The sequence below is a fragment of the Polyergus mexicanus genome, unplaced genomic scaffold (genome assembly GCF_030449975.1).
Source record: "Polyergus mexicanus isolate NDT 795.1 unplaced genomic scaffold, iyPolMexi1.0 SCAF_2, whole genome shotgun sequence".
Taxonomy (NCBI): Eukaryota; Metazoa; Arthropoda; class Insecta; order Hymenoptera; family Formicidae; genus Polyergus; species Polyergus mexicanus.
This window is the reverse complement of record NW_027223322.1, coordinates 11,019,481-11,043,260: the sequence shown is the minus strand read 5'-3', so window position 1 is coordinate 11,043,260 and position 23,780 is coordinate 11,019,481. Positions and strand designations below refer to the sequence as shown.

Sequence of the window (23,780 nt, the reverse complement as noted above, 5' to 3'; positions counted from 1 at the left end):
AATTATGTAACAGACAAGTTTCTATATGTTAAATAAATTTTAAATTTTGAAAACTCATTATCTGCGCATTAAGACAAATTGTCTTGAAGTTATTGGTATATATTCTGATAGCAAACAATCAATCGCAATAATCCTTCAATGTTAAACGAGGTAATATGTTCATACATTGTAATTCTTGGAATAGTAATTTACAAGCGTAAGGCATCGTGATTGTAGAAATGGAGGAACTGGAACTGCATCTTTGGCACCAACCGTTATATCCCATTAGACCACACTTGTTACAAATATCGACTTGAAATGCGTCGCTCGATAACATGAGCCTCTCTACCAACAACATGCTGGCCCCATAACCGATCAAGCAATCGCGTTCCATTTCACCCAGACGTAGACCACCGTCTTTAGAACGTCCTTCTGTCGGCTGGCGAGTTAGAATGACCTTCGGCCCTCTGGCACGAGCATGTATTTTGTCTTGCACCATATGTTTCAATTTCTGATAATAAACCTACACATTACAATTGAAATTTTAGAAAAGATATTAAACAAAAATTCTTATTTCTAATTAATTAATTGGAGTTAATTATTAAAGGTAATTTAACCAAATATTCTGATTAGAAAATGAAAAACAATTTGGAAACTTTAATGCAACTATACAAAGACATTACCATTTAAATTAAAGTCATAAAGAATAGAGAATTGTCAACTACAGTGATTATTTTATTCTAGAAAAAAAAAACTTACTATTCCAGAAAAAATGTATCCCGTTATCGGCTGTCCAGTCGTGCCGCTATAAAATAAATCTTTACCTAGATAATTATAACCATGTTTTGCTAATTCTTCACAAAGATCCTCTACCTTAGCGCCCTCAAATGCTGCAAATAAAAATTAACGAGATTAAACATTATATATCATGTATAGTTCAATCATTCTTTTTACAAAATATACCTGTTGCATCTTGGAATGTCCCATTCACAACACCCGTTTTGCCAGCTAATACCTCTATCAGTTTCCCAACTGTCATTCTAGATGGGAAACCATGTGGATTCATAATCACATCAGGACATATACCATAATCGTTAAATGGCAGATCTTCTTGATCCACAATTAAACCTGAATAAATATTATTATCAGAAATTATAATATCTCATATAATGTTTGATATATTCAACACGAAAATATATGTAATATATAATAATGAATCATTTTACCTACGACACCCTTCTGTCCATGGCGACTACTAAATTTATCGCCAATCTCAGGTCTCCGAGTTTGTCTCAATAACAATTTTATTAAGAAGGCATTTTCGGCATTACTAGATACCATAACTTTCTCTATATATGCTGGGACCGAACCTTTGTACGAAATTTCCGCGTTACGATATTCTGGTTGCGTTTGAAAATTGTCAGACCTCGATGGGCCGATATTCCCAGTGCGCGTCGATACCGCTTTATTTACCATCACCTGTAACAGTATAATATCAATCGTAATAGAGAACAAAAAATTACTTACAATGTCATTCAAATACAAGAAATACACACTTTTTTATTTTCCACCATTTCACCAGTCGCTGCAATTCCATCGTTCTCAAGAATATCATGTTTCCATATGGGTTTTTTAGTAGTGGCGTCTATCGATTGTCCTAAAATTATATCGCTCGCTTGATTGGGATGGTTTTTTATTATACATTTCGAATTTCGGTATACCAGACACCTTCCGTATCCTCTATCAACAGAGGCTTTGTTTAAAATAAGTGCATCTTCGATATCATATCCGCTAAACGACATCACAGCCACGATAGCATTTTCACCAGCAGGTAATTTATCGAAATTGATTAAATCTATTTGTCGCGTTTTCACTATAGGTCTTTGCGGGTTTACCAAATTATACATCAATGTATCGATGCGATTACGTTGATTGTATCCTATAGCTCCTATAGCCTGTTTACCCATAGCGCATTGATAAGTGTTTCTTGGACTTTGATTATGATTCGGATATGGTATTAAACCGGCGCACACTCCCAAAATTGTAAATTCTGCGATTTCTAAATGCGTTGTTTGAGGAATAATTTCGGATTCCTTACATGCAATCAAACTGTCATTTTCTTCATTTACGTCTAGGTACTCAATCAATCCTAAACACAATAAACATAATAATATAATATATAAAATAAAAATAAAGTATATTGTATTTATTTTTAATTGTTTATACCAGCATGAACAAAGTCATTGAAGGTCCAAAGATTTATCTCGAGATACTTCATATGTTTCTGTCCAATAAGCGGTTTGCCGTCTTTGACGATGATGAGTGGTCTGCACAATCGACCGCCGTCACAACTGACTTGAACGCATTTATGTCGGTCTTGCACAGATATTGACACAAAACAATCTATGAATCTCATCCTGCGTAACAACCTGAACTGGTACGTCAGTCTCGATACATGGGACTCTTTCACGATGCCTGCCATATTACCATTTACGAAAACTACATATATGCCTTTTTTGATTAGCTCTCCTCCGACACAAGTATAAATATTTTGCACGCCGAGATTATGCATCAATCTTACAAACGGTTCTTCTGGCATTTCTGTGGTAATATGAGCCATCAATGCTAAATTTTTCACCAAGCCGCACGCTTCACCTTCAGGTGTGTCGTTTGGACATAACATTCCCCATTGTGAACCATGCAACGATCGCGGACCGGAGATTTTCCTAGTCTTTTCAAACTGAGATTGGACTCGCGTCATCATGCCAAGCGCAGAAATGTATGACAATCGCGACAATACTTGTGTAACACCATGTCTTTCCATCCTAAATCTCTTAATTGTCCAATTTCCTGATGATATGGCAAAAGCCAGTCCATTGGTAATCATATCCTTTCTTATATATTTTGTTATATCAAATGGTGCTGCTTTGATCTTGGGAATATTCTTATCGGCAATCATCTTGAGCTCCCAATTAAATCTTTTGAATAAATCCTCAAACATTAGAGCGAGAAGAGAACCAGCTAGTTCCAGGCGTTTATTACCGTAATAATCCTTGTTGTCAATTAGTTTGTTATCAAACTGTGCATCTATAACTCTTCTAATCATCAAAGCAAGATGCAATGCTTTTGTTCTGAAGTTGAAATCTATGACAGGTACATGAGACAACACATTTGTTGCTAACGAATCTTTCATTTCATCAGTAATATTAGACTTTGCAACATGAAATCTCGTCTGTTTGCGTTTATTATTGAGGTATTTTAATGCTTGTTTCTCTGAAAAGATACCTAAGTCTTGACAATTCTCTATACTGGCTATAAATTTATTCAAATATTTTTCTTTTTCTCCAACCATCTGTATGATATCTGTATCACTTACTATTCCCATAGCTTTGAAAATAACAGTAATCAGTATATCGTCTTGGAACATATTGTTTCTTATATAATATTTGCCACCTTTACCCACGACACTTGTCTTAGTCTTTTTTTCATGCGTGAAACTGTTGCATGATGCAATAACTTCTTTGCCATCTTCTTCCACAATAATTCTATTTCTAACCATTTGTTCTTGTATTAATATAACTTTTTCTTGACCATTTATAATAAAATAACCACCAGGATCAAGTGGACATTCATTTAGTTTTGCCAATTCATAATGAGATTTATTAGTTAATACACAATTTGAACTGCGCAACATCACTGGCATCCTGTAGAGAAAATTTATGATCATATTACATTTCTTTACATAATGTCAGGTGTTCTTTGTCTTTTTTTTTTTATTCATTGCTCTTACCTTCCAATTACCATGTTTGTGTTTCTTATCCGCTGATTATTTCTTATATGTTCAATATCTACTAAGATCGGCGCGGAATAATTTAGATCTCTTAAACGGCATTCATGTGGTGTAGTTGGTCGCATTACATTTGAACCGTCATCAATATCAGGTGAACCAACTTTTATACTTAAATATCTAAAATGAAAAAAAAAAAAAAAATTATTAAACGAATAATTGTACAATTACATTTTCTATAAAAATATATATAACAATTTCTTACTTTACATAAAAATGTGGATCTTCATCGGATAAAACTTTTTCATTTGCTTTGACAATATTTTTTATTTCTTGATTAATAAAATAATTATAAGAATCTATATGCTGTTTCACCAAACCTTTGCCTTTCAGAAAAGCTTCCACTAACTTCTCTTTGTTCTGTAATATAAAATAAATATATTATTATATAAATGAATTCACTAGATAAAATTTATTTATAATTTGACAGCATGTGTGTAAAAAAAATAAAAAAATTGTTATTTCAAGTAAATATATAATACGATTTATGCTATCTCAGTAAATTCACAATTTTATACATTTTGTCTTTCATAAAATAATGGGATATTAAAAAAAGAAAAAAATAACGGGATAAAAAACAAAATTTCTTTTAAATAAATTCAACTTTTATTAAGCATGCAACAAAAGAATATATTAAGCATACAAGTTTCAAAAAGAATTGCCGACGAAAAATATCATATTCTGTACTTACTTTTATTTCATTTGTTTGTTCCATTTTTATCAGTTATAAAAATCTCGTAATGTTAAGAAGAAGACTAATGCTAAATGCGCCAGTGTTATTAGGTTAAGCCGAATTTTCATACAGGCGTGCGTAATCCAGAATACCCACACTAGCACATGCAAGCAATCGAGAGAATGCGTACACGCTCTGCGCATTACATGTACACGGTTTTCGCTTATGTGTGTATCCCCTCCATTACGGTGTTGTGCTAGCGTGAATATTCTGGCATCGTAATAGCGTAAAATCAGCTGATTCTTAGTAGTGTACACATGATTTACCGAGATATATATATAGTATCAGACTTATCATGGAAAAAAAATAGAAACTGTTTTAGAGAAAATCAATAAATTCTATTATTACATGTATAATATTAATATACGTGCTTAAGTTAGTCTATTTAGTATGATAAAAAATAAAAATTTATATAGACCCTAAAAGTGGCCTATATCAAAAGCGCCTTTCATTTAAGCACGGGCTTGTCAAAGCAGTCACGTGGTGCGCTTTGTATAGGTCAAGTCAGGTCGGAAAAATATAACGTTTAAAAAGATCATGTTTGATCATACGTGCATTAACAATCATTAACGTTTTATTCTTATACCTTCTCTACATTTTTTATTACATGAGGTAAAAAATATAATTAATATATAAATATATTATTATGACGAAACAGATATTATAATCCCATAACACCCATTAACAATTCAACATTAATTTTAAATTCATAATCCGATAATTTATTTGTACAGCTTTTATGCAATTATGTTTCAGATAAGGACGTCGATATATTCCTTCTCCTCCGGCTATTGACAAATAAATACAAGGTATCAATTTCAGCCAGGCCGCGATTTTTTATATATTAAAGATTTCATTAATGCTCGATCTCTATGAAAATTCTTAACGGTATTTAATATTCGAGCGATATTGGAATGTTATTGAGTAAGTTCATTTCAGTCTGATCATCATATTTTGTCAGTCTTATCATCATATAGTTTTAGTATAGAATTTTCATGACGTGTTCGCTCTAACTCATTTTTATTCATTTTATTGAAATTATATTTCAACGCTGATAACGCTCGAATATCTATCATCTTTTGTCCAATTTCTACAAGCAGTGTAATATTTTCTAGCAAATAGATTACAATAATCGAGATATTTCCAATCGATTAACATATATATATACATGTTGGAAAAGTAATTATTATCGATTCGAAATACTCCTAATCGCTCAAAAAAAGATAAAATGATCTCGGTACGTGGTTTCGTCGTTTTGCAACATGCGGCGAAATTCGCGAATCACGTTAATAAAATCGCGAATGTGAATTATGTGTCAAGCTATTGCAAGATCGACGAGAGTATCTTCGGATTAAGCAATGAACAGAGAGAGGTTAGTAAAAGAAATCCTCCATGCATTTTTCACATATATATGCATGCTGTGTCATCTCATCACGCAATGCAATCGTTTCAGATAAAAATTTGTATACTTGTATATTATAAAATATGCAAAAAAAGCAGTAAAAATGTCATATGATATTATCTTTATAATTTATCGGTATTTGTTTATATCGCGATCGGTATATTTTGATATTTATAGAATATTTAGATCACATGTTAGATCTGTTCTTTATAGATGAACTGACTGTACTAGTTCAGAGTTTATCTTTCTCTCTCCTCATTGGAAAGAGAAAGATACTACTATAACTCTAATGTAGCCATCAGTTAGAAGGAACAGATCCGTTATCAACCGAAAATTTTTCGTTTTGATGTACATTCCGTTTGACGTATTTTCGTTTCGAAGTATATTTATGGACTAATTAAAGGTGCGTTCTATTTAACACTATTTTTTCGCTTGGAAGATTGAAGTGTTTGATGGACCAATCGGAATAAAGAATGTTGTGCTTCGATGTGAAAATAGCGTCAAACGGAGCACACTTGAAAACGTAGACGTCGAAGCGAATAGCCTCAAGTAGAACGCACTTACAATCTACGTCAGTACGTGTTCTCTCATCGGGAATACTTGTCGGTGCGGCTTGTGTTTTTTCTTTATTTTAATTAAGGAAAATCGATGAAATTTCTTTTAATATTCTTGACTGTAAATTATATGGTATTTATACAGAACATAATATATAATATAATATAATAAAATAATCGTCATTCTTTTTCCAGCTTCGCTCACTCGTTTTCAATTTCGCGCAAAAGGAATTGGCGCCTAAAGCCGCCGAGATTGACAAAAAAAATAATTTCGATGAATTGAGGGTAAGAAAAAAAATCCTCTTACATGAGAGATTAAGAAAATTTAAATAAATCGCAAATTATTGCAACACGCGCAAATTAAATTTTATGTAAAATCGAAAATCTCTCTACTATTTTTATACTCTAATACTATAATTATTTAAAAATGATACGAATGTAGGTATTCTGGAGAGAATTAGGAAAGTTGGGCTTCTTGGGCATCACGGTGAAGCCGGAGTACAGCGGTACAGGCGGCACATATCTCGATCACGTAATTATCTTGGAAGAATTGAGTAGAGTATCGGCTGCTATTGGACTCAGTTATGGTGCGCATTCAAATCTTTGCGTTAATCAAATTCACAGAAACGGCACAGAGGAACAGAAGCACAAATACTTGCCTAAGGTAAAACTCATTTCGATACAAAGTATCAAATGTATGCATCTGAATGTTGTATAATATTCTAAAAAAATAATTTTCACCTAAAAAATATATTGGTATATATATATATAAGTATCCTGGTAATATAAATAAATTTTGCAAAAATATAATTATATAATTGATAGAAAAATTTTATAAAAATTACTATAAATGAAAGCTCTAACGCGAATCAAGAAATGTGCCAATATCTTTATCTGTAGAATTAGACCCGCGTCGATTTAGCGAATTTGCTCACGCACAATTATATGATCAATAATATAAATATATTATTGGTATATTCATATATTATTTGATATATTTATATATTATTAAATATTGCGTGAAATTTTTCAGCTATGCAGCGGTGAGCATATTGGCGCGTTGGCGATGTCGGAACCGGGATCCGGATCCGATGTGATTTCTATGAAACTACGAGCTGAGAAGAAGAGCGATTATTATGTGCTTAACGGCAATAAATTTTGGATCACCAATGGCCCGGACGCGGACACCTTGGTCGTCTATGCGAAAACCGACCCGAACGCGGACAAGCCGCAACACGGCATCACCGCCTTCATTGTCGAAAGTGCTACAGAAGGATTTAGTACGGCGCAAAAATTGGACAAGCTAGGAATGCGCGGTTCTAACACGTGCGAATTGATTTTCGAGGATTGTAAAATTCCGGGTAAGTAGGAGTTCGAGCGAGAGACGCGAGATATGAATACATTTTATTTTAATGATACACAATATAATATTATATTATATTACCGATTATCATTGTGAAAATTACAGCCGCCAACGTTCTAGGAGAAGTTAATAAGGGCGTTTACGTGCTCCTCAGCGGATTGGATTTAGAACGATTAGTATTGGCCGCTGGACCTGTAGGGTAAGTATTTAAAAAATGATGAAAGATATAATACAAAATTTGGCTTGAAAATCTGCTTCTCGGTTTTTTTTTCACGAGTACTTCGCATATTAAAATATATAGACTTTGAAATATTTATTGGATCAATTTTTTATAATCGGTAAAATAAGAATTATATTTTTTAATATTTGATGTGCAAATTGTGTACACTTATATAATGTATATACATATAGAATGTATATATATTTTACAAAAGGGTATGACAGATCTTAGGAATCTTATCAGCAAAAACTTATTTTTGCGTTTTGAGGCTATTAATAGATAAATATTTACGCTTTTATTTTGATCATAAACAAGTGTCTATCAGAAGATATGCAATAAGAATGCAACTTCTAGAATTCTACAAGCTTCTTGCGACATCGCTTTTGAATATGCTCATTCGAGAAAGCAATTCGATCAGTATCTCGCGCAATTTCAATTGATACAGGTAAATCACTCGCTCTATCTTTGTTAAGAAAATTATTACAATCCTAATTAATATTATTTGGCACCATAATCACGCTTCAGGCAAAGATTGCGGATATGTATATGACTTTAACCGCGAGCAGGACTTACTTGTACTCTGTCGCGAGATCTTGCGACGCTGGTCACACGAATCGTAAGGATTGCGCCGCAGTGTTGTTATTTTGCACCGAGAATGCTGTGAAAGCAACCATGAATGCCATGCAGATACTTGGTAAATCATTTAACAAATGCAAAACAAAAAAGCAATAAAAGCTATGAAACTAGATTTTACTAACAATAAGTATAAAAAATAGAAATTTTTCAATGTTTAATAAAATTTAGTTGGATTGATATATTTACTTATCTTTCTATTTTTTACACTCGTTTGACAGGCGGTAATGGATACATTAATGATTGTGTGACGGGAAGATTATTACGAGACGCAAAGGTTTACGACATCGGTGCGGGTACCAACGAAATACGACGATTGGTCATCAGCCGTGCAATCACTCAGGAATACTTGTGAAATAAAGAAATCTGCATTCCGCATTCCGCGACCTAGATTTTATAATTATTTATAGATATATATAGCAATGCCGAATTGCGCACACAATAATCGCATTGTGACATTCATATTTGGACAACTCGAGTTATTCACAATGATCATAACAATCCTTCTTGGGAATTTCTCTAGAATAGACATGCTATTATTTTTGTACATCATTATTTTTTATCTACATAATATTTTATGTTTTAATATTTTTTCTATTTTATGATGAAAATAAATATATATATGCTGCATATGTCAATAATTGTCACAAACTCATAGAATACGAAATTATTTGAGAGAATAAGATCTCTTAGATCTTTTTTACATCCGCAACATATAATTAGTCGGTGATTCATAATGAATTGTCGCTAATTCCCAATGTCGTGCATTTCGGCGATATGTCCTAATGATCGTATAAATTAAGATAAAGTGAGTCACTAGAACGAAGCGATTAACTAACCTTTCGCGCTATAGGTTGCTAATTTAAGTCGTATAACGCGTATACGCGCGTTCTCTTCTCTTTTCCTCTCTCATTCTTTCTTTCTTTCTTCCATCTCCGGATCTAGTCTTCGTTAATCACAGCCAAATTAATTACATCGGACCGATCCGTAGGGGAGAAGTTCCTCGCCGTCCGTGAACGTTGCATGGCGGAAGAGAAGCGCGAGTGTCTCATCAGGAATAAGCGAGGAAAAAGCGATAGGATAGGACAGACAGATTTTAGCGAATCGAGGATGGCCCTTAAGTTCTCCATAGGCCACTATTACGAGACCTATGTGAGTACGATCCGGAAAAAGCCATTTCTTACGCCTTTCAATTTTCTTGTAAATTATAATTCAGTACAGATTATACATCTGTCTTTAAAGTTTTTCATCTTTATCAATTTTTAATGACATATTTTTTTTCGGCAGGTTTAAGTCTTACTTTACAAGAAATTCGATGAAACGTTTAATTAAAGCTATGTTTAATTGAGTAATACAATTATTTAATAATTTATTATATATTTAATTAAATAATTTCGATGATAGCAATCGGAGAAATTCCGGTATTGAAAATAAAGTGGTTTTAACAAAAATTAAACTTTTCAAAGATATAAATAAATATTTAATAATCTATTATAAATCTTTTATTAATTTTAAATAATAAGGTATTTGTTTAATACTGAAAAAATTAGCAAATAATAATAGATATATAATCAAGCATCAAATGTGTCGAAGAATCTATCGGAATTTGGTGCGACGAAATATATCTCTTATTCTTTCCTTTTCTCTCTCTTTCTCTCTCTTTCGTAAATACTGTTTCATATATAGGTTTGTCCCATTTACGGATTGTTTATGAAACATATATCGAAACATGTTTCGGATTGTGACGTACGATTTATCATAGAAATTTTTATCCTGTGTCTCCCCGATATTTACCGTTTATTATTTCATATGCGCGTATGAATTCTATTGTCTTATATTACATTGTATTTCAGTTTCCGCAAACTATCAGATGAAATATGATATAATATCGTGTAATTTTATTTCCATATTATTGCAGAATTAAAGCTATTTTTTTTGTCCTATAGTTTTTTTTTTTTTAATTCAACATGCTGGCATCTGTTTACCACGGAAAAATCGCATATAAGCTGAGTAAGCTAATCTCTAGTTAAAAATCAAACAAGAAATAAATTTATTAAACAAGAAATAAATATTTTAATCGCAAAATTCTTCCGAAAAAATTTTTCGATTGACATATTTTTTCTTGTTAAAATTTATGTTTCTATACTTTTATCTTTCAAACATTGTAAGAGATTGACATTTCTAGAAAACAAGAAAATAAGAATGTGTGATAGAAAAATGGGATTTCTTCATTAGTTCAGATTCTCTCTCATCTATATCTTCAAGGATCCTTCTCGCAATGTTTTTTGCGGATAGCTGATATCATGCGATATTGCGTCTCTCCTAAAAGCCTCGAGACTGTAATGTATTTACGCACGCACGCATGCACGAATGCACACAATGGATGCCAAAGAAATGAGTGCAAGTTGGACGACCAGAACAATACATTGGCGCAGTATGCCAACTCGAAATGGGGCCAGAATAGCAAAGAGACAGAAAGAAAGAGAGAGACTAACGGTGGTAGTCTCTGTTTTAGAATTAGGCAACTAAGCTCTTTCTCTCTCTCTTTATCTATCTTTTCCTCTCTCACGGCTCGGGGCTCTGTCAAAGTCGGTATATAGTCGGCAAGTGCTACAGCTGCAGCTACTATCTCAGTAGTAAAGCAGAGAGCGACCACGATCCGGGAGACCTATCTCGTTCCCGCCGTTTCGCGCAACGTCTTATTTTCTTCTGTAAAAATCCTTTTCCCTCTTGTGAGATTCTCTCTTCATTCTGTTCATATAGTGCATTTCGTGATTGATTGATTGATTATTAGGTGCTTGTTGTCGTGGTGGTTGTTGTTGTTATTAGTGGTGGTGGACTAACTTAACCGAGTCTAGAGCATGACGAGAAAGCACACGGTGATCGTAAAGCTCAAGAGATCCGGCACAGGCAGGCCTTGGGGCATAAGGATCGCTGGAGGCGCCGATTTGGGTACGCCGATCGTCGTCACCCGCGTGAGTTTTCTTCTTGATTTAATTTCGATTTCTTCTTGTCTTCATTAATTTTCGGATGAAATTGATAGTTAGAATAGCAAATTGCCGAAATGCACTCATTTCCAAATATACTCCAAACTCGTTGTGGCTTCCAGATTTAAAAGAATAATTGTGATCTTTTAAAGAAATGACAACACACAAACTCAAAGTAATAAAAGAGAAAAAAATGTGTGTGTTGAATTTAAAAAAAGGCAATAAAAAATAATACATTTTTGAACTATTTAAGTAAAAAAGTGAGTTATATTCTATTATTGTCGTCGACATTTGACAATTGATTAATATATTAATATATTAATGATAGTCAATAAATATATAAAAAATATTTAATTTAGTTTGATATTAATGCGATAATATTTAAAAGGTAGGGTCTTAACATAAATATCCTAGTCCTAAACCATGTTTGAGCGAATTAGAGTAACGAATCCAAGATACAACGGATGCGTTGATAAAAAAGTATATATTACATATTTTTTTTTTATATAATTTTTGTATTGTGCAAAAAAATTTATAACATACCGAGTGGTGAAGTTTATCTATTGTCGGATAATAATTTTTATACGGCAGAATGAGTTGTCTTCCGTTAACGGTAACGGGTTTCATGTCGGCGTCTACTTGCTTGGCTTCGATTTTGCGCTGGCATTTCCGAACCGTGGCCGAATAATAGGTGAAGAACGTAACACAATCCCGTGAACATTTGAAATAGAGAGAAGTAGACGAGAAGGCTGCCAAGGAATTCTCAAATCAACAATTCGATCTAGCGATCGCTGACATTGATACACGATACGTGATGCACTGCGTGTCGATGCATTTCGTTTGCTCGCGCGCAGCACGAGATTCCCAGAAAGATGTAAAGCATCTTTTCGTATATTTAAATTTAAGTATGTAATATTGAATAAAAATAAGAAATGTACAGCTCATAGTTTTTCAATTTTTATTTAATATTCTAACTTTTATTTTATCTTTTATTTGTTTCATTTTTATTTTTCTCAAATAAACCAATTAATTTAAGATATTACTTATTATAAAATGTAAATTTTCTCTCCGGTAATTTGTCTTATTCTTAATAATATATTCAATCTCTTTCTTATATTTAACTTTACCGTTTAGCAGAGTTTCTTAATGCATATTAATTTTTCTTTGTAAGAATGCATCTATCATTGAATTTATCTCAGTGAGTGAAACAATAAAATTATAATGTAAATCATTTTTTATTCGATTTATTCTACGTGCTATTGTATTAAACTTTCTTCAGGGCATATTCTATAGTTTCCCAAAAATAAATTTTTAAGATTTTTAATTTTTCTCATGTATTTTCGGTGCTTAAGATTTTTGGTTTATCATTTCTGATTATTTTTTAATAACGATATAATAATTGTTGCAAATTATAATTGTATAATAATAATAATAATAATAATAATTGTTGTTGTTGTTGCTAACAATATCGAATCGATATTTTTGTTTACAGTCGGAGAACGAGGCGCTCCAGAGGGGTGATGTGATCAAGAAGATTGACGATTATGACACGCGCGACATGAGGCATGTAGATGCACAGAACCTTCTCCAAAACTCCGAAACCATAAAGCTAGTCGTCGAAAGGTCTGAGTCGTCGAGAGCTACGACATCATCACGTATTACCACCGACACTACTATCACCATGTCACCATCCACAGTTTTCAAGTCGATCTTTGACGACGGGGCTGCGGTCACTAGTCTGTCAGAATGCAATATTATCTCTATTACTACGCGTTTTTTGACTGATATTGCTGCCACAATGATATTTGTTGTTGCTATCGCGCGATATTGCATCCGCTACGCCGTTACGTTACACCGCTTAATTCGCTTCCTCGATTAAATAGTTGTCTTTTGCGAGCGAAGCACAATTGACATTTTCGGCCGTTGAATATTGAAATATATTACTTTACTATCTCTCACACCACCGATCGCCTTTAATCCTTTCTCGGATAAATAACTGGTTTTTCTCGAGTATAAAATTAAAAATTTATTTGTTTTTGTATGATATTAATTTCATTTTACACATAACATGAATTTTATATATATGTTATATATATATATATATATATATATATATATATATATGTATATACATAAATATCATATATTTTGCTCTAAAATTCTCATCTTTACACGTTAGACTATGATCTCTAATTTTGTTTATTAAAAAGAAATCGCGGTCCGCATATTTTAATTTTGCTTTTTATTACAAACTTACAGATTTATTTCTCTTGTATTTTATTAAAAATATATATTTAATTGCGTTTTATTAAAATATAATATTTATTCATTTCTCTTATACTTGAAAACAATCGTCGGAAAACTGCACAGTTTTTTGTATTCTGCGACACGAATACGTTTTTTATTGTATATTATTAATATTTTTTGCAATTCTTTTACGTAGGTACAAACAGCCAAAGGAGTATCCCCAGGAATTACCGAAGAGCCCGATACCGCCGCCTTCGGTCGAGGAATACGTGTCGACAACGAGCCCCGACTACACTCTTCGCAGCACGATCATTTTGCCGCATGATCATCGTGACGAAATCCGCGAAGAGAGGGTTCATTTGTCACAGGTATTTCAAACATGCGTTTTTTTATACGAGTCATTATTCTTATTGAAATAATAAACAGGATTTTCTCGTTTATATAAAAATGTGTATAGAAATGAGAATAATTTAAGTCGGAATTCTCTCAATTTAATTTTACAAATAATTGCTTGTATAGAATAAGATAAAAATACGATATAATATTGTCAAAATTTTTAAATGATGAATATTTTCTACATTTTAAACAAAATCTTGATTTTATTAAAAAAACTTTTATTTTTCTGTTATTTATTGTTAGATTTGTCTAAATCAAGCTATATAAACAGGGTAGATCGATAATGTTCCATAGAAATAGGAACAATTGTGTATGATCGAGAATAGAAATGCATTTAATCGCTGGAATAGGCTGAAATCAAATTTCCGCAAGCATAATGTCGACAGTGTATACTCGCTAGAAAGTTCATTGATCCACGTGAAGGAACAGTCGACTTTGTTTCATCGTGTAAATGAAAATCCGATTACGGTATTTATTTTTTTATCAGATCGAAATAATTTGCACGAGTAGAAACGCGGGGTTGATATCGTCGAAAAATATTTACGTATCTCAGGCCAGTCCTCCATTCCTTAGATAATCGATTTAAACAGATATCCCGCGATATACGTATTATAAAAAAAAAATATTCTAAAATATTCAAACATTAGAGTTATCTAAAAGAACACAATTATTTTAAGGATTATTTAAATAAATCATGCATTGTTGCATACCAACAGGCGCCAGTGTTCGGCTGTGACTGACAGTTTCATGCAAAATTACGCAAGCGGGCAATAAAAAGATACTAAGTATAGAAACTGTCCCGTCATAATTTCTCGTCTATCACTAAAGTCATAAATGTCTTTTTTTATTTATTTTTGAAACCTTATTCGCGCGTTTAAGAGAGACTAGAGAATGCCGCAAACAATTGCATAAAATTTATGCCATAAATCAATATAACAAAACGATTCTTGTACACTAAATATTTAAGAATATATATTTGTTTTCTTTTTTTTTAATAATTCAGATACGTGTAAAAGAAATATTCTGCAGTATGTATATCAAGATATGAGTATACACACATATACAGCTGTTTAGAGGTACAAATTGTCATAAATAAGCAATATATATTTCGATCTCTTAAGTCCGCATCGCAGCTTTTGGTAACCTGTTCCGAAATAATCCCTTCTGCACTTCGAAATCCAATAACTCATCGTTAGATCATGCTAATGGTACAGTGTGATATGTGACAGAATATTTGTCGTGTTTGACACGCTTGCTCCGAAACAGTTTATTTAAGCCGACGAAATTCTCTGGCCTGACATACATTATTGCAATCTATTTATCGCGTAATGGAGCATATAAAAATTTAATACAGAGAAATCTTACAAGATAATATAAATATTAAATTGTAATAAATATATAACTACGTGAAAGCAAAATATAAAATTAAATAAATTCTCCAATTATCAATCTAATAAATTCTCTAATTATTAAAATATATTATATAGGTATATATAACTCTAATTTTATTTAAGATAAAATTATTTGATAAAAGATTTTTTTCTCTATATATAGTCTATATAGTTTCTATCCGTAAGGACTAATTGTTTTAAAATCAAAAATTCTTATTTCAATAGGACAGAAGTTTTCATATTTTTACGCATCATGATTAATATTTATCGAATAATCGATTCGCAAACGAATTTTTATTAGCAATTTTAACGACGATGTTAACGATTTGTAACGCGGCAATTTTGAGTCTAGATGTCGTTTGACGGAGTATTTCTCGTTCGTTTCGCAAAAACGATACCGACGAGATTTCGAAAAGAGAAGTCCTCATCTTACATGTTTATTACGCGACGTCGCTAATCGCGATCGCGAATGCACTACTCGTCAGCTGCAACGATAGCGGTAACAGGGTATACCGTGCATCGCGAGCATGGCTAGCGCGAAACGAAGGTGCGAAGGAGCCTTTATTCGTGGGAAGTCCGAAGTGTGAATATATTTTTGTTGGCCTGCCACGATGCCGGAAAGTACGTCGGTAGAGCCGGTTGCCACACGCTATAAATATCGCTTTTGCATCGAAACCGCCTCCGCCTGCCCCGATCCGATATACATCCCGCGGATCTAGAACGTCGTCTTCTATACTCTCACCTCCTATATTCGCCCAGTGGCGGATTTAATCTCGTTACGGTCTTAAGTGTAATAAAATTAATAAAAAATCTCTAGCTTTTCCGCAAGACATTAGACAAAAAAAATGATACGTTAAAAATATTTAAATTGAAAATAATTTACTTAAATCTTTTTCCTTTTTCCAAGAGAACATAAGTTTAGGCAATTCCATATTTTTCATCTTCTAAAAATATTTCTCTTTCTCAAAAAATTTAAGAACACGTTTTGGTCTACTTTGAAAATGTTACGAATGTTGGAAATTTTTTCTGATCGAAAAAGAACGCACGATGTCTGAAATGTTTTGTATGCATTTGTATGAATACATGGTTAAAGAAGGAGAAAGATTTATCAGTAAATCTTGACAATAGAAATTTTTGAATATTCAACCGACTCTTGTTAATCTCATCGCGAAATTTTGTTGCCAATAAAAACATTTTATACGATCATCTTGGAGCAATAATCAAATTTGTAGGAAACCTTAGAAGCTCTATGAATTATATTATATATATTCTATTTATAAATTTATCATTTTCGAAAGACATTTCTACTTTGCGATCTTGATAACTTATCTAGTTTCTCAATCAGACAATTCGATGCTAATTGCCATCAAATCTGACATTTCTGAAAAGTATCCAAATCGTGACAGTCGAAAGACGATTTTCTAATGTCAAGAGCTTTAAGTATATGAAAACGAAAGCGAGCGAGTGTATTTGAGAGAGAGGTCTTCGAAAAAGAGAGAGAGAGAGAGAGAGAGAGAGAGAGAGAGAGAGAGAGAGAGAGAGAGAGAGAGAGAAGTTACGTGGAAAAGGCCAGAGTTAGTGCCGCCCGCGCTCGCGACGAGCTAGTAGTGCTTAAGCGCGAATAATCCCGCGCGAGTCGTGAACGAGGGACGACGCGAGCGATATTACGAGAGCCGCGAAAGGAGTTGCCGCGTGAGAAAGGGTGACAACAGTTTCAAGGGAGAAGGGTAAGAATTGCGAGAAAGTTCTCTCGCGGGACGACTCTCTCGACGGGACGAGAAGATGCCCGCTTACACGACCGTCTATCGTTACAACATCGAGCATCAGCCGAAGGAGGAGGAAGCGGCCGTTTACTGGGTACGAAAGAGGCGAGAGAAAAATGTCGATTTATTATAAAAAAATATCAAGAAAGGCCAGAAATTACGAAAGCGAAAGCGCGTGCAGGTGATCGCGATCGCGAGAGAGGCGAATCTCCCTTGCCCTTGAACGTGCATCTTCCTCGAGAACGCGGCCAAAATGTGCTCGCGGATTTTGTCATATATGCGAGAGTGATGAGTATTACATCGCAAAAATATCACTCCAATATTCAAAGAGGATACATTAACTTTTTCTGTTTTCATAAAAAAAAAATTTCTTCGACAAAATATATACAGATAAAATACACGAGTCATATTGCATTTTAGGGTGAAAATTTTATTTACGTAATGTATGAAAACTTAGAATTCGATCTCTCTTTAATTTTTTAGAATTTTTCTTAGTTAATCTCCGATCGTTAATTATATGATTAATTGAATAGTTATATTATAGATAAAGCTACAATTTAGAAAATGATTTAACTGATTATTCAACCGATAAAATAAATTTTTATAATGTATATAAAAATTTATTTTATCGGTTGAATAATCAGTTAAATCATTTTCTAAATTATAGCTTAATTGTAGATTAATTTTTTCTCAGATAATTTTTAAAATACTTTCTTATTCAAATAAAAGAGTTATTGTTTGTGAGTCACGCGCGCGCGTTTACTAGAATAATTTTATCGATCTTATAAAATTCATTGTTTTCCGTTTGAATGGCATGTGTGGGTTTGCTCACGACAGCATATAAAAACTATAAAATCGCTTATATCTCGCCGTGTCACCCTAAAAATATCAAAACTCGATAAAGACGCAAGCTCAACTTCACCGGTATCACATCAAGATCGAATAATAAGATCACCAGACGATCTAGATTTTGCATCGTTTAATCTCGACACAGTATATGACAAGTATAATACGATAATATGTAACAAGCATTATATGACAAACAAAGTGTGTCTATAAAACAATTTTGCCATCCGAGAAAAACTTAATTAATTTCGCCTGACTGTACTTGGAAATATATCAAAAAAGAGTGCGATGATTTCGCGATTGGTCAGAATTATCGGAATGAAAGAACGTAATTGCGCGAACGCTTATGCGATGTACATTAATAACGCGCGATGCAATAAAACGCACATAGGCATCGCAGATGCCGTTCATCGGTATCGCGTTCTATTTTCGTGAACGGGATCTGGGTTACTCGCAAATACGAGAGGCCATCATATGTACAAAGACTCACCCACGTCTCGAATTTTTCGAACGCGCCTTTTGTCCGAAAAATCTAAAAAGCGATTAGGGAAAAAGAGCGATGTCTTGAACGTGACGTTTAGGTCAATTAACGGTTGATCAGCACGTGAAATTAAAGATAACTTTTGAAATTTTACTGAGCAACACTCTAGCGAGAAATTATACGATTATTTTTGGATATATGAGTAAGCAGCGATAAAATTCATGCAAGACGGATATCATATATTACAATAGGAAGGCTTATCACTTTGTTGTTTCTTCTGAAAGCAAATTAATATACAATAAACATTTGAAAATTGACGAGACTTGAAAAGACGACTTTAATATAAACTTAATCTTCATGTGAAAAAATTGAATAAATTAAAATTTACTGATCACGAAATTTGTTAACTTCATTAGAATTTTTTGTTTTTAGTTTGCGGTTAATAAAACTGTGGATCATCTGTTAATGTGTCTCTTGTCAACCTATTCCAATGGGTTTTCAAAGAGTTCAAGTTTCATCTCGCCTCCGCCAAGCAATAAACACTCTGCGAAACAGTTGTTTTGCAACCGTCTGAATATAGTTCGCGGGGGACCTTTTACGAAATAAAGCACGAGCGTGCACGATGCTCGAAAAAATTTTATAAGAAAAGAAGAAAAGACAAAAAAATCAAACATCTTAAAATAAACAAGAATTTTGACAAGAATAACGAGATAAATCAATCAGCCAAAATCAAACTCAATTAATGATTTTTCTATAATTTTTGAAAGGGAATTCAATCTGATTCTTTATATTTAAAAAGAAGATAAAACGGAAATATGATAATTTTACATTCTTCAATTTCCTGGAACGGAATTGTAACATTTTTTATCGGTTGACTAATATTCTTTGATAGAATCAATCTCCTCAAGATTTACTTTAAATATTACTTTTACGATACAGATTAAAATACAATACATCAAATCGTACGTCGTCGAAATAGAATAGAAATAAAATGCCCTTTGGCCTTATTCTGTTGCTCCCTTTTCAGTGACCTTGTCGACGCTTTAATGAGAGGCATTTCTCATCCGTTCATTCCCGGACGAGAAACGTTTCCTGGTTAAAAATCGCGGATGAAAGGAAGAGAGAGAAGAGAGAGAGAGAAAGAGAGGTTCTCTGGTGTAACGCGATTCGGGGTGTTATTTTTGCTGGCCGGGGCCTTCATCTATTTCAAGAGAATCACTAACGGCTCACCCTCCAACATAATGATATTCCTGACCCATTTATAATGGAATCATCGTAATCGCGTGATTTCACGCCGTGAACGTGAAACGCAAAACTCGTTCGCGAACTTGCCGCGACCGCGACCGAGGTTCTAAAATTGTAAAACGTGCACTTTGCAGCATGCTCATTGTAGCGCCAATGCCGAAAGGCAGTGGGCATGAAACGAGAGGTCAAACTCCTTATGAACCATATAACCATTTTACATATGTTTATATTTTATGAATGTACTTTTTATTTAATTTAATAGAGATCTCGATTTGTCAATTTATTTGATTTATTGTTCAATTGTCACTCTCATCTGGTAATATGATAATTATACAATATTTTTATATAATCATATGTCTTAAGATTTCATATTTCGAGAAAAAGCCAAGCGCAAAAAATACGTTATAGAAGAGTGACTAAATTTTAAAAATAATATATATTCAAGTTGAATGGTGTTAGAATTTAGTATTTTTTCAGTTTAGTATTTTTTCATTATATTTCGCAAATTTGAGGCGCAATAATTCTGAAGCCAACAACGCGTCGTAACGAATGAATTGCTCGTAAATCTTAAGCTGCCCTTCAAAAATGACTATTTTTGCAGAACGAGAAATAAAATGACAACTCGTTTTTCGCGAGCAAATTTCACGAAAGATTTTTTTCTCATCTACAACTTTCTAAAAGTCGCAGCAGCTGTGCTTTATTTTTTCAAATTTTCACCACACTTCGAGATTTCGCGAAGTATCAACATTCGCACAACGACGGAAGATTACGAGATTCCGTTTTATATTTATTTTCACGGATGTTTCGTCAATCCAAACTTGTAAACAGAACGAAACTTGTATGACGAATCGACGATGCACGATGCAGAAATCACGTAATTTCGCAATGTCGCGCAAAAACGACGGTATGTTGCCAAGCTAAGTTCGTTCGTGATACGAAAATGCTTTATGTAATTTTCTTATTGTGAGCCAGTTGGACGAAATTTTTGTTTCTTTAAAAACAATCGATCATCGTCGAATAATATCACTTCCGGTTCACGGTATCGCGCCAAAAATATCGATTAATGTATTACCGCTTGTTGGAAATTATCTGCATTACGAAAAACGGAAAAACAGAATGTTACCGTTATAATAAAATGCATTAATTATTATTTCACGACGAAGAAACTTGATAAAAAAAAAACATTTTTGAAAAAAAAAACTTTAATATATCATGAAAGCTTCCAAAGTAATTGATGGCATTATTTCAGTGTTAATTATTTTAAAGCATCTTTCAAATGTGCATCTTAAAAATATAAAACCGTATTACTTTTTTTTTGCTGTAACTCATCATTCTTCAAGTCATACCTTGCCTCATTAGTGTCACGAAACGGGATCAATTAATTTAGGATACGATATCATCATCATCGATTTATTCTCGTCGTTGCTTGGAATTATGGCGACATAAGAAGCGTCAGAGATTATAACGAGCCATCCTAATCGCCATGGCCTCTATTGCGATTTATTTTAGATCTTGTTAGCTAATTGGCATCGCTTCGACAGAATATTATCTTATAATTTATCCCATTAACTATCTCATTATTTATATAGTTACCGGTATATTTTCACAATGTTAATTGATAATAGCGAAATATTAATTTTGTAAAAAATTATAGAGATGAAAGATATATTATATATATATATATATATATATATATATTAATAATATAAGAAAAATATATTATATGTATTAATAATACTAAGATAAAATAATATAATAAAATAATGAAATACTGCAGTGACGAAATCGTAATTATGATTTGTTTTCTAGCCCTACCGCACGACTCCTTTGGTCCTGCCAGGTGCTAAGGTGAAGAAGGATGCCCCTCTCGGTGAATGCTACCTGCGACATCATCCGAATCCGATGATCAGGGCGGCGCCCCATCATTACGAGCCGGCTCATCCTGAAGTCGCTATGAAGCAAAAGGTAATGCTCCAGAGAATCATCTTCCGTTATACCCTACTATTTCGACAATATAATCGGAAGTAAGTTTGTTTTTTAGAGACGCGTTTTTATCGAATCGGGATGAGTCGCGTGTATAATCGATTCTTTTAAATTGTATCTCTCATTAAACGTCGTCTGGGCAGGTGGCGGAAACGGTACTTCAGCGTGTCAATGGACCGAATGAAGTTCCAAAGGTTTGGATCACTTCCGTTCTGCTTTCTTTCGTAAGCCGCTTCCGCTTTGAGAAACGACGCTTACGCTCTTTGGATATCCGATATATCCGCAAAAAACTTGAGTTTGCGAAAGTTTCAAATTTACAAGAACCCTGTTATTACGATTTTTTGTTATAACTAATAATAACTAATAATAATGATATATATGGTATTAATGTGATTATTGCAGGATTATTAGATTAATACAGAATATCCTGAATTCTATCGTTTGTAATTCTACAATCCGAAATAATACTGATATATTGATTTTATCACAGATCGATATAACTTGCACTACCTCCCATTTATGAAATCACTAAAATAACTTAACCGAATTTATTTCAATGATTAAATTAAATTAAATTTAAATTAATGTAATATATTAAAAAAGTTTTAAATTGTAAATTTAATTATTTTAAAATAAACCCCTATAGCTTGAATAATATTTATTTAATATTGTTTTGATTATTGATTGTTACTAATACGGTTCAAAAATATACTTTTGATGAAACCGGCTAAAAATACCTGGACATAACGAAACGATTATGGATGCTGATTAGTTACATTATGAGATATTATTTGTAACAATATTACTTTATAAATTAAATATGTGAATTATTTAGTATCGCGAATTTCCGACGCAAAACCTTTGGCAGTGGCTAAACATTTATTGTGTCCACTGCCAACTAACATTACAGTTATTTCTTGCAACTCTACATCGTCATAATATAATATTACAGTCACAAGTGACACAACTTAGACAACAGATTTTAATAATAATACATTTTCAGTGAACATTTTTGGCATAATAATGCATTATTAATATACTCTGCTTATATTGCACAAAATTTTCAAAATATTCATGTGTTTATTAAAAATTTTAGTTACATTGTCAAAATAAATGTTTAAATAAAAAAGAAAATTGAATAAAATTTTATTTACGCTTTCACTTACAAAATAATAAAGCGGTCGTTTTGATATCAAACCATAGGAATATATTTTTTGAGTTTTATGCGGTATGATAATACGGCAAATTGTATTGTGCAATTATCATAAACGCGAAAAATTTCGCTCTTTTAGATTGTCCATAAGCAATTTAACTCGCCGATCGGGCTCTATTCGGAACAAAACATTACGGACACCATCAAGTGCCAAGCGTCTGTCGTACCGTAAGTAGACAATCACTATTTATGATTGCCCACTAAGATCTTCTAACTAGCATTTCTTTTTTAACTACTTAAACCGAATTAAATAAATATATTTAACGAATCGCTAATACACCGTAAAGCTTGCAGCAGTCACAGGGTAATACATTAATAAAAGATTGATTTTTCCGCTGAATGCCGCTCGCACATTTTCATAGATCATTGTCATATAATAAAAATTACGAAAAATCCGATCTTTCGTATTAAAATTAACAGATTTACGTGATTCATGGCATCGTAAAAGATGGGTGAAAGAAGTTGATATGAATTTACTCTCGAAAATATCTTCAAAA

The 23,780-nt window shown here is 32.9% G+C and overlaps 3 protein-coding genes across 11 annotated transcripts in view; 2 read left to right on the top strand and 1 right to left on the bottom strand.

Annotated features, from left to right (window-relative positions):
• Positions 1-6: 6 nt before the first annotated feature.
• On the bottom strand, positions 7-4,776 carry Rpiii128 (RNA polymerase III subunit RpIII128). Its single transcript, XM_070307955.1, has 9 exons — positions 4,518-4,776; positions 4,032-4,186; positions 3,770-3,946; positions 2,206-3,683; positions 1,536-2,128; positions 1,206-1,458; positions 943-1,107; positions 739-869; positions 7-502 (listed from the first exon to the last, which is right to left on the bottom strand). Exons 1-9 carry the CDS (start codon positions 4,539-4,541, stop codon positions 119-121), a joined length of 3,360 nt encoding a protein of 1,119 aa, XP_070164056.1. The 5' UTR covers positions 4,542-4,776; the 3' UTR covers positions 7-118.
• A 945-nt stretch (positions 4,777-5,721) lies between these two features.
• Positions 5,722-9,794, top strand: LOC138939795 (isovaleryl-CoA dehydrogenase, mitochondrial). Of its 4 annotated transcripts, XR_011447899.1 has the most exons (9): positions 5,722-5,931; positions 6,711-6,800; positions 6,958-7,179; positions 7,549-7,876; positions 7,984-8,077; positions 8,453-8,543; positions 8,624-8,792; positions 8,953-9,141; positions 9,723-9,794. XR_011447899.1 is itself a non-coding variant. In XM_070307980.1 (8 exons), exons 1-8 carry the CDS (start codon positions 5,788-5,790, stop codon positions 9,084-9,086), a joined length of 1,272 nt encoding a protein of 423 aa, XP_070164081.1. In that variant the 5' UTR covers positions 5,722-5,787; the 3' UTR covers positions 9,087-9,373. The 4 variants fall into 4 exon arrangements, 3 of the variants coding, with proteins under 3 accessions (XP_070164081.1, XP_070164104.1, XP_070164094.1); XM_070307980.1 differs by lacking the exon at positions 9,723-9,794 and having other exon boundaries at positions 8,953-9,373; XM_070307993.1 differs by lacking the exons at positions 5,722-5,931; positions 9,723-9,794 and adding an exon at positions 6,582-6,648 and having other exon boundaries at positions 8,953-9,373.
• Zasp66 (PDZ_signaling and DUF4749 domain-containing protein Zasp66) overlaps positions 9,671-23,780 on the top strand; it is an 18,158-nt gene continuing 4,048 nt past the window's right edge. For 2 of the 6 annotated variants that reach the window (XM_070308029.1, XM_070308058.1), the window contains exons 1-6: positions 9,671-9,883; positions 13,211-13,458; positions 14,162-14,333; positions 21,897-22,052; positions 22,214-22,264; positions 23,363-23,451. In XM_070308029.1, the coding sequence (XP_070164130.1) occupies positions 9,755-9,883; positions 13,211-13,458; positions 14,162-14,333; positions 21,897-22,052; positions 22,214-22,264; positions 23,363-23,451 (845 nt within the window). In that variant the 5' untranslated portion in view covers positions 9,671-9,754. Of the gene's footprint in view, positions 9,884-11,343; positions 11,443-11,525; positions 11,707-13,210; positions 13,459-14,161; positions 14,334-21,896; positions 22,053-22,213; positions 22,265-23,362; positions 23,452-23,780 lie in introns of those variants that run through there. The other 4 variants (XM_070308021.1, XM_070308013.1, XM_070308048.1 and 1 more) reach the window with 4 other exon arrangements.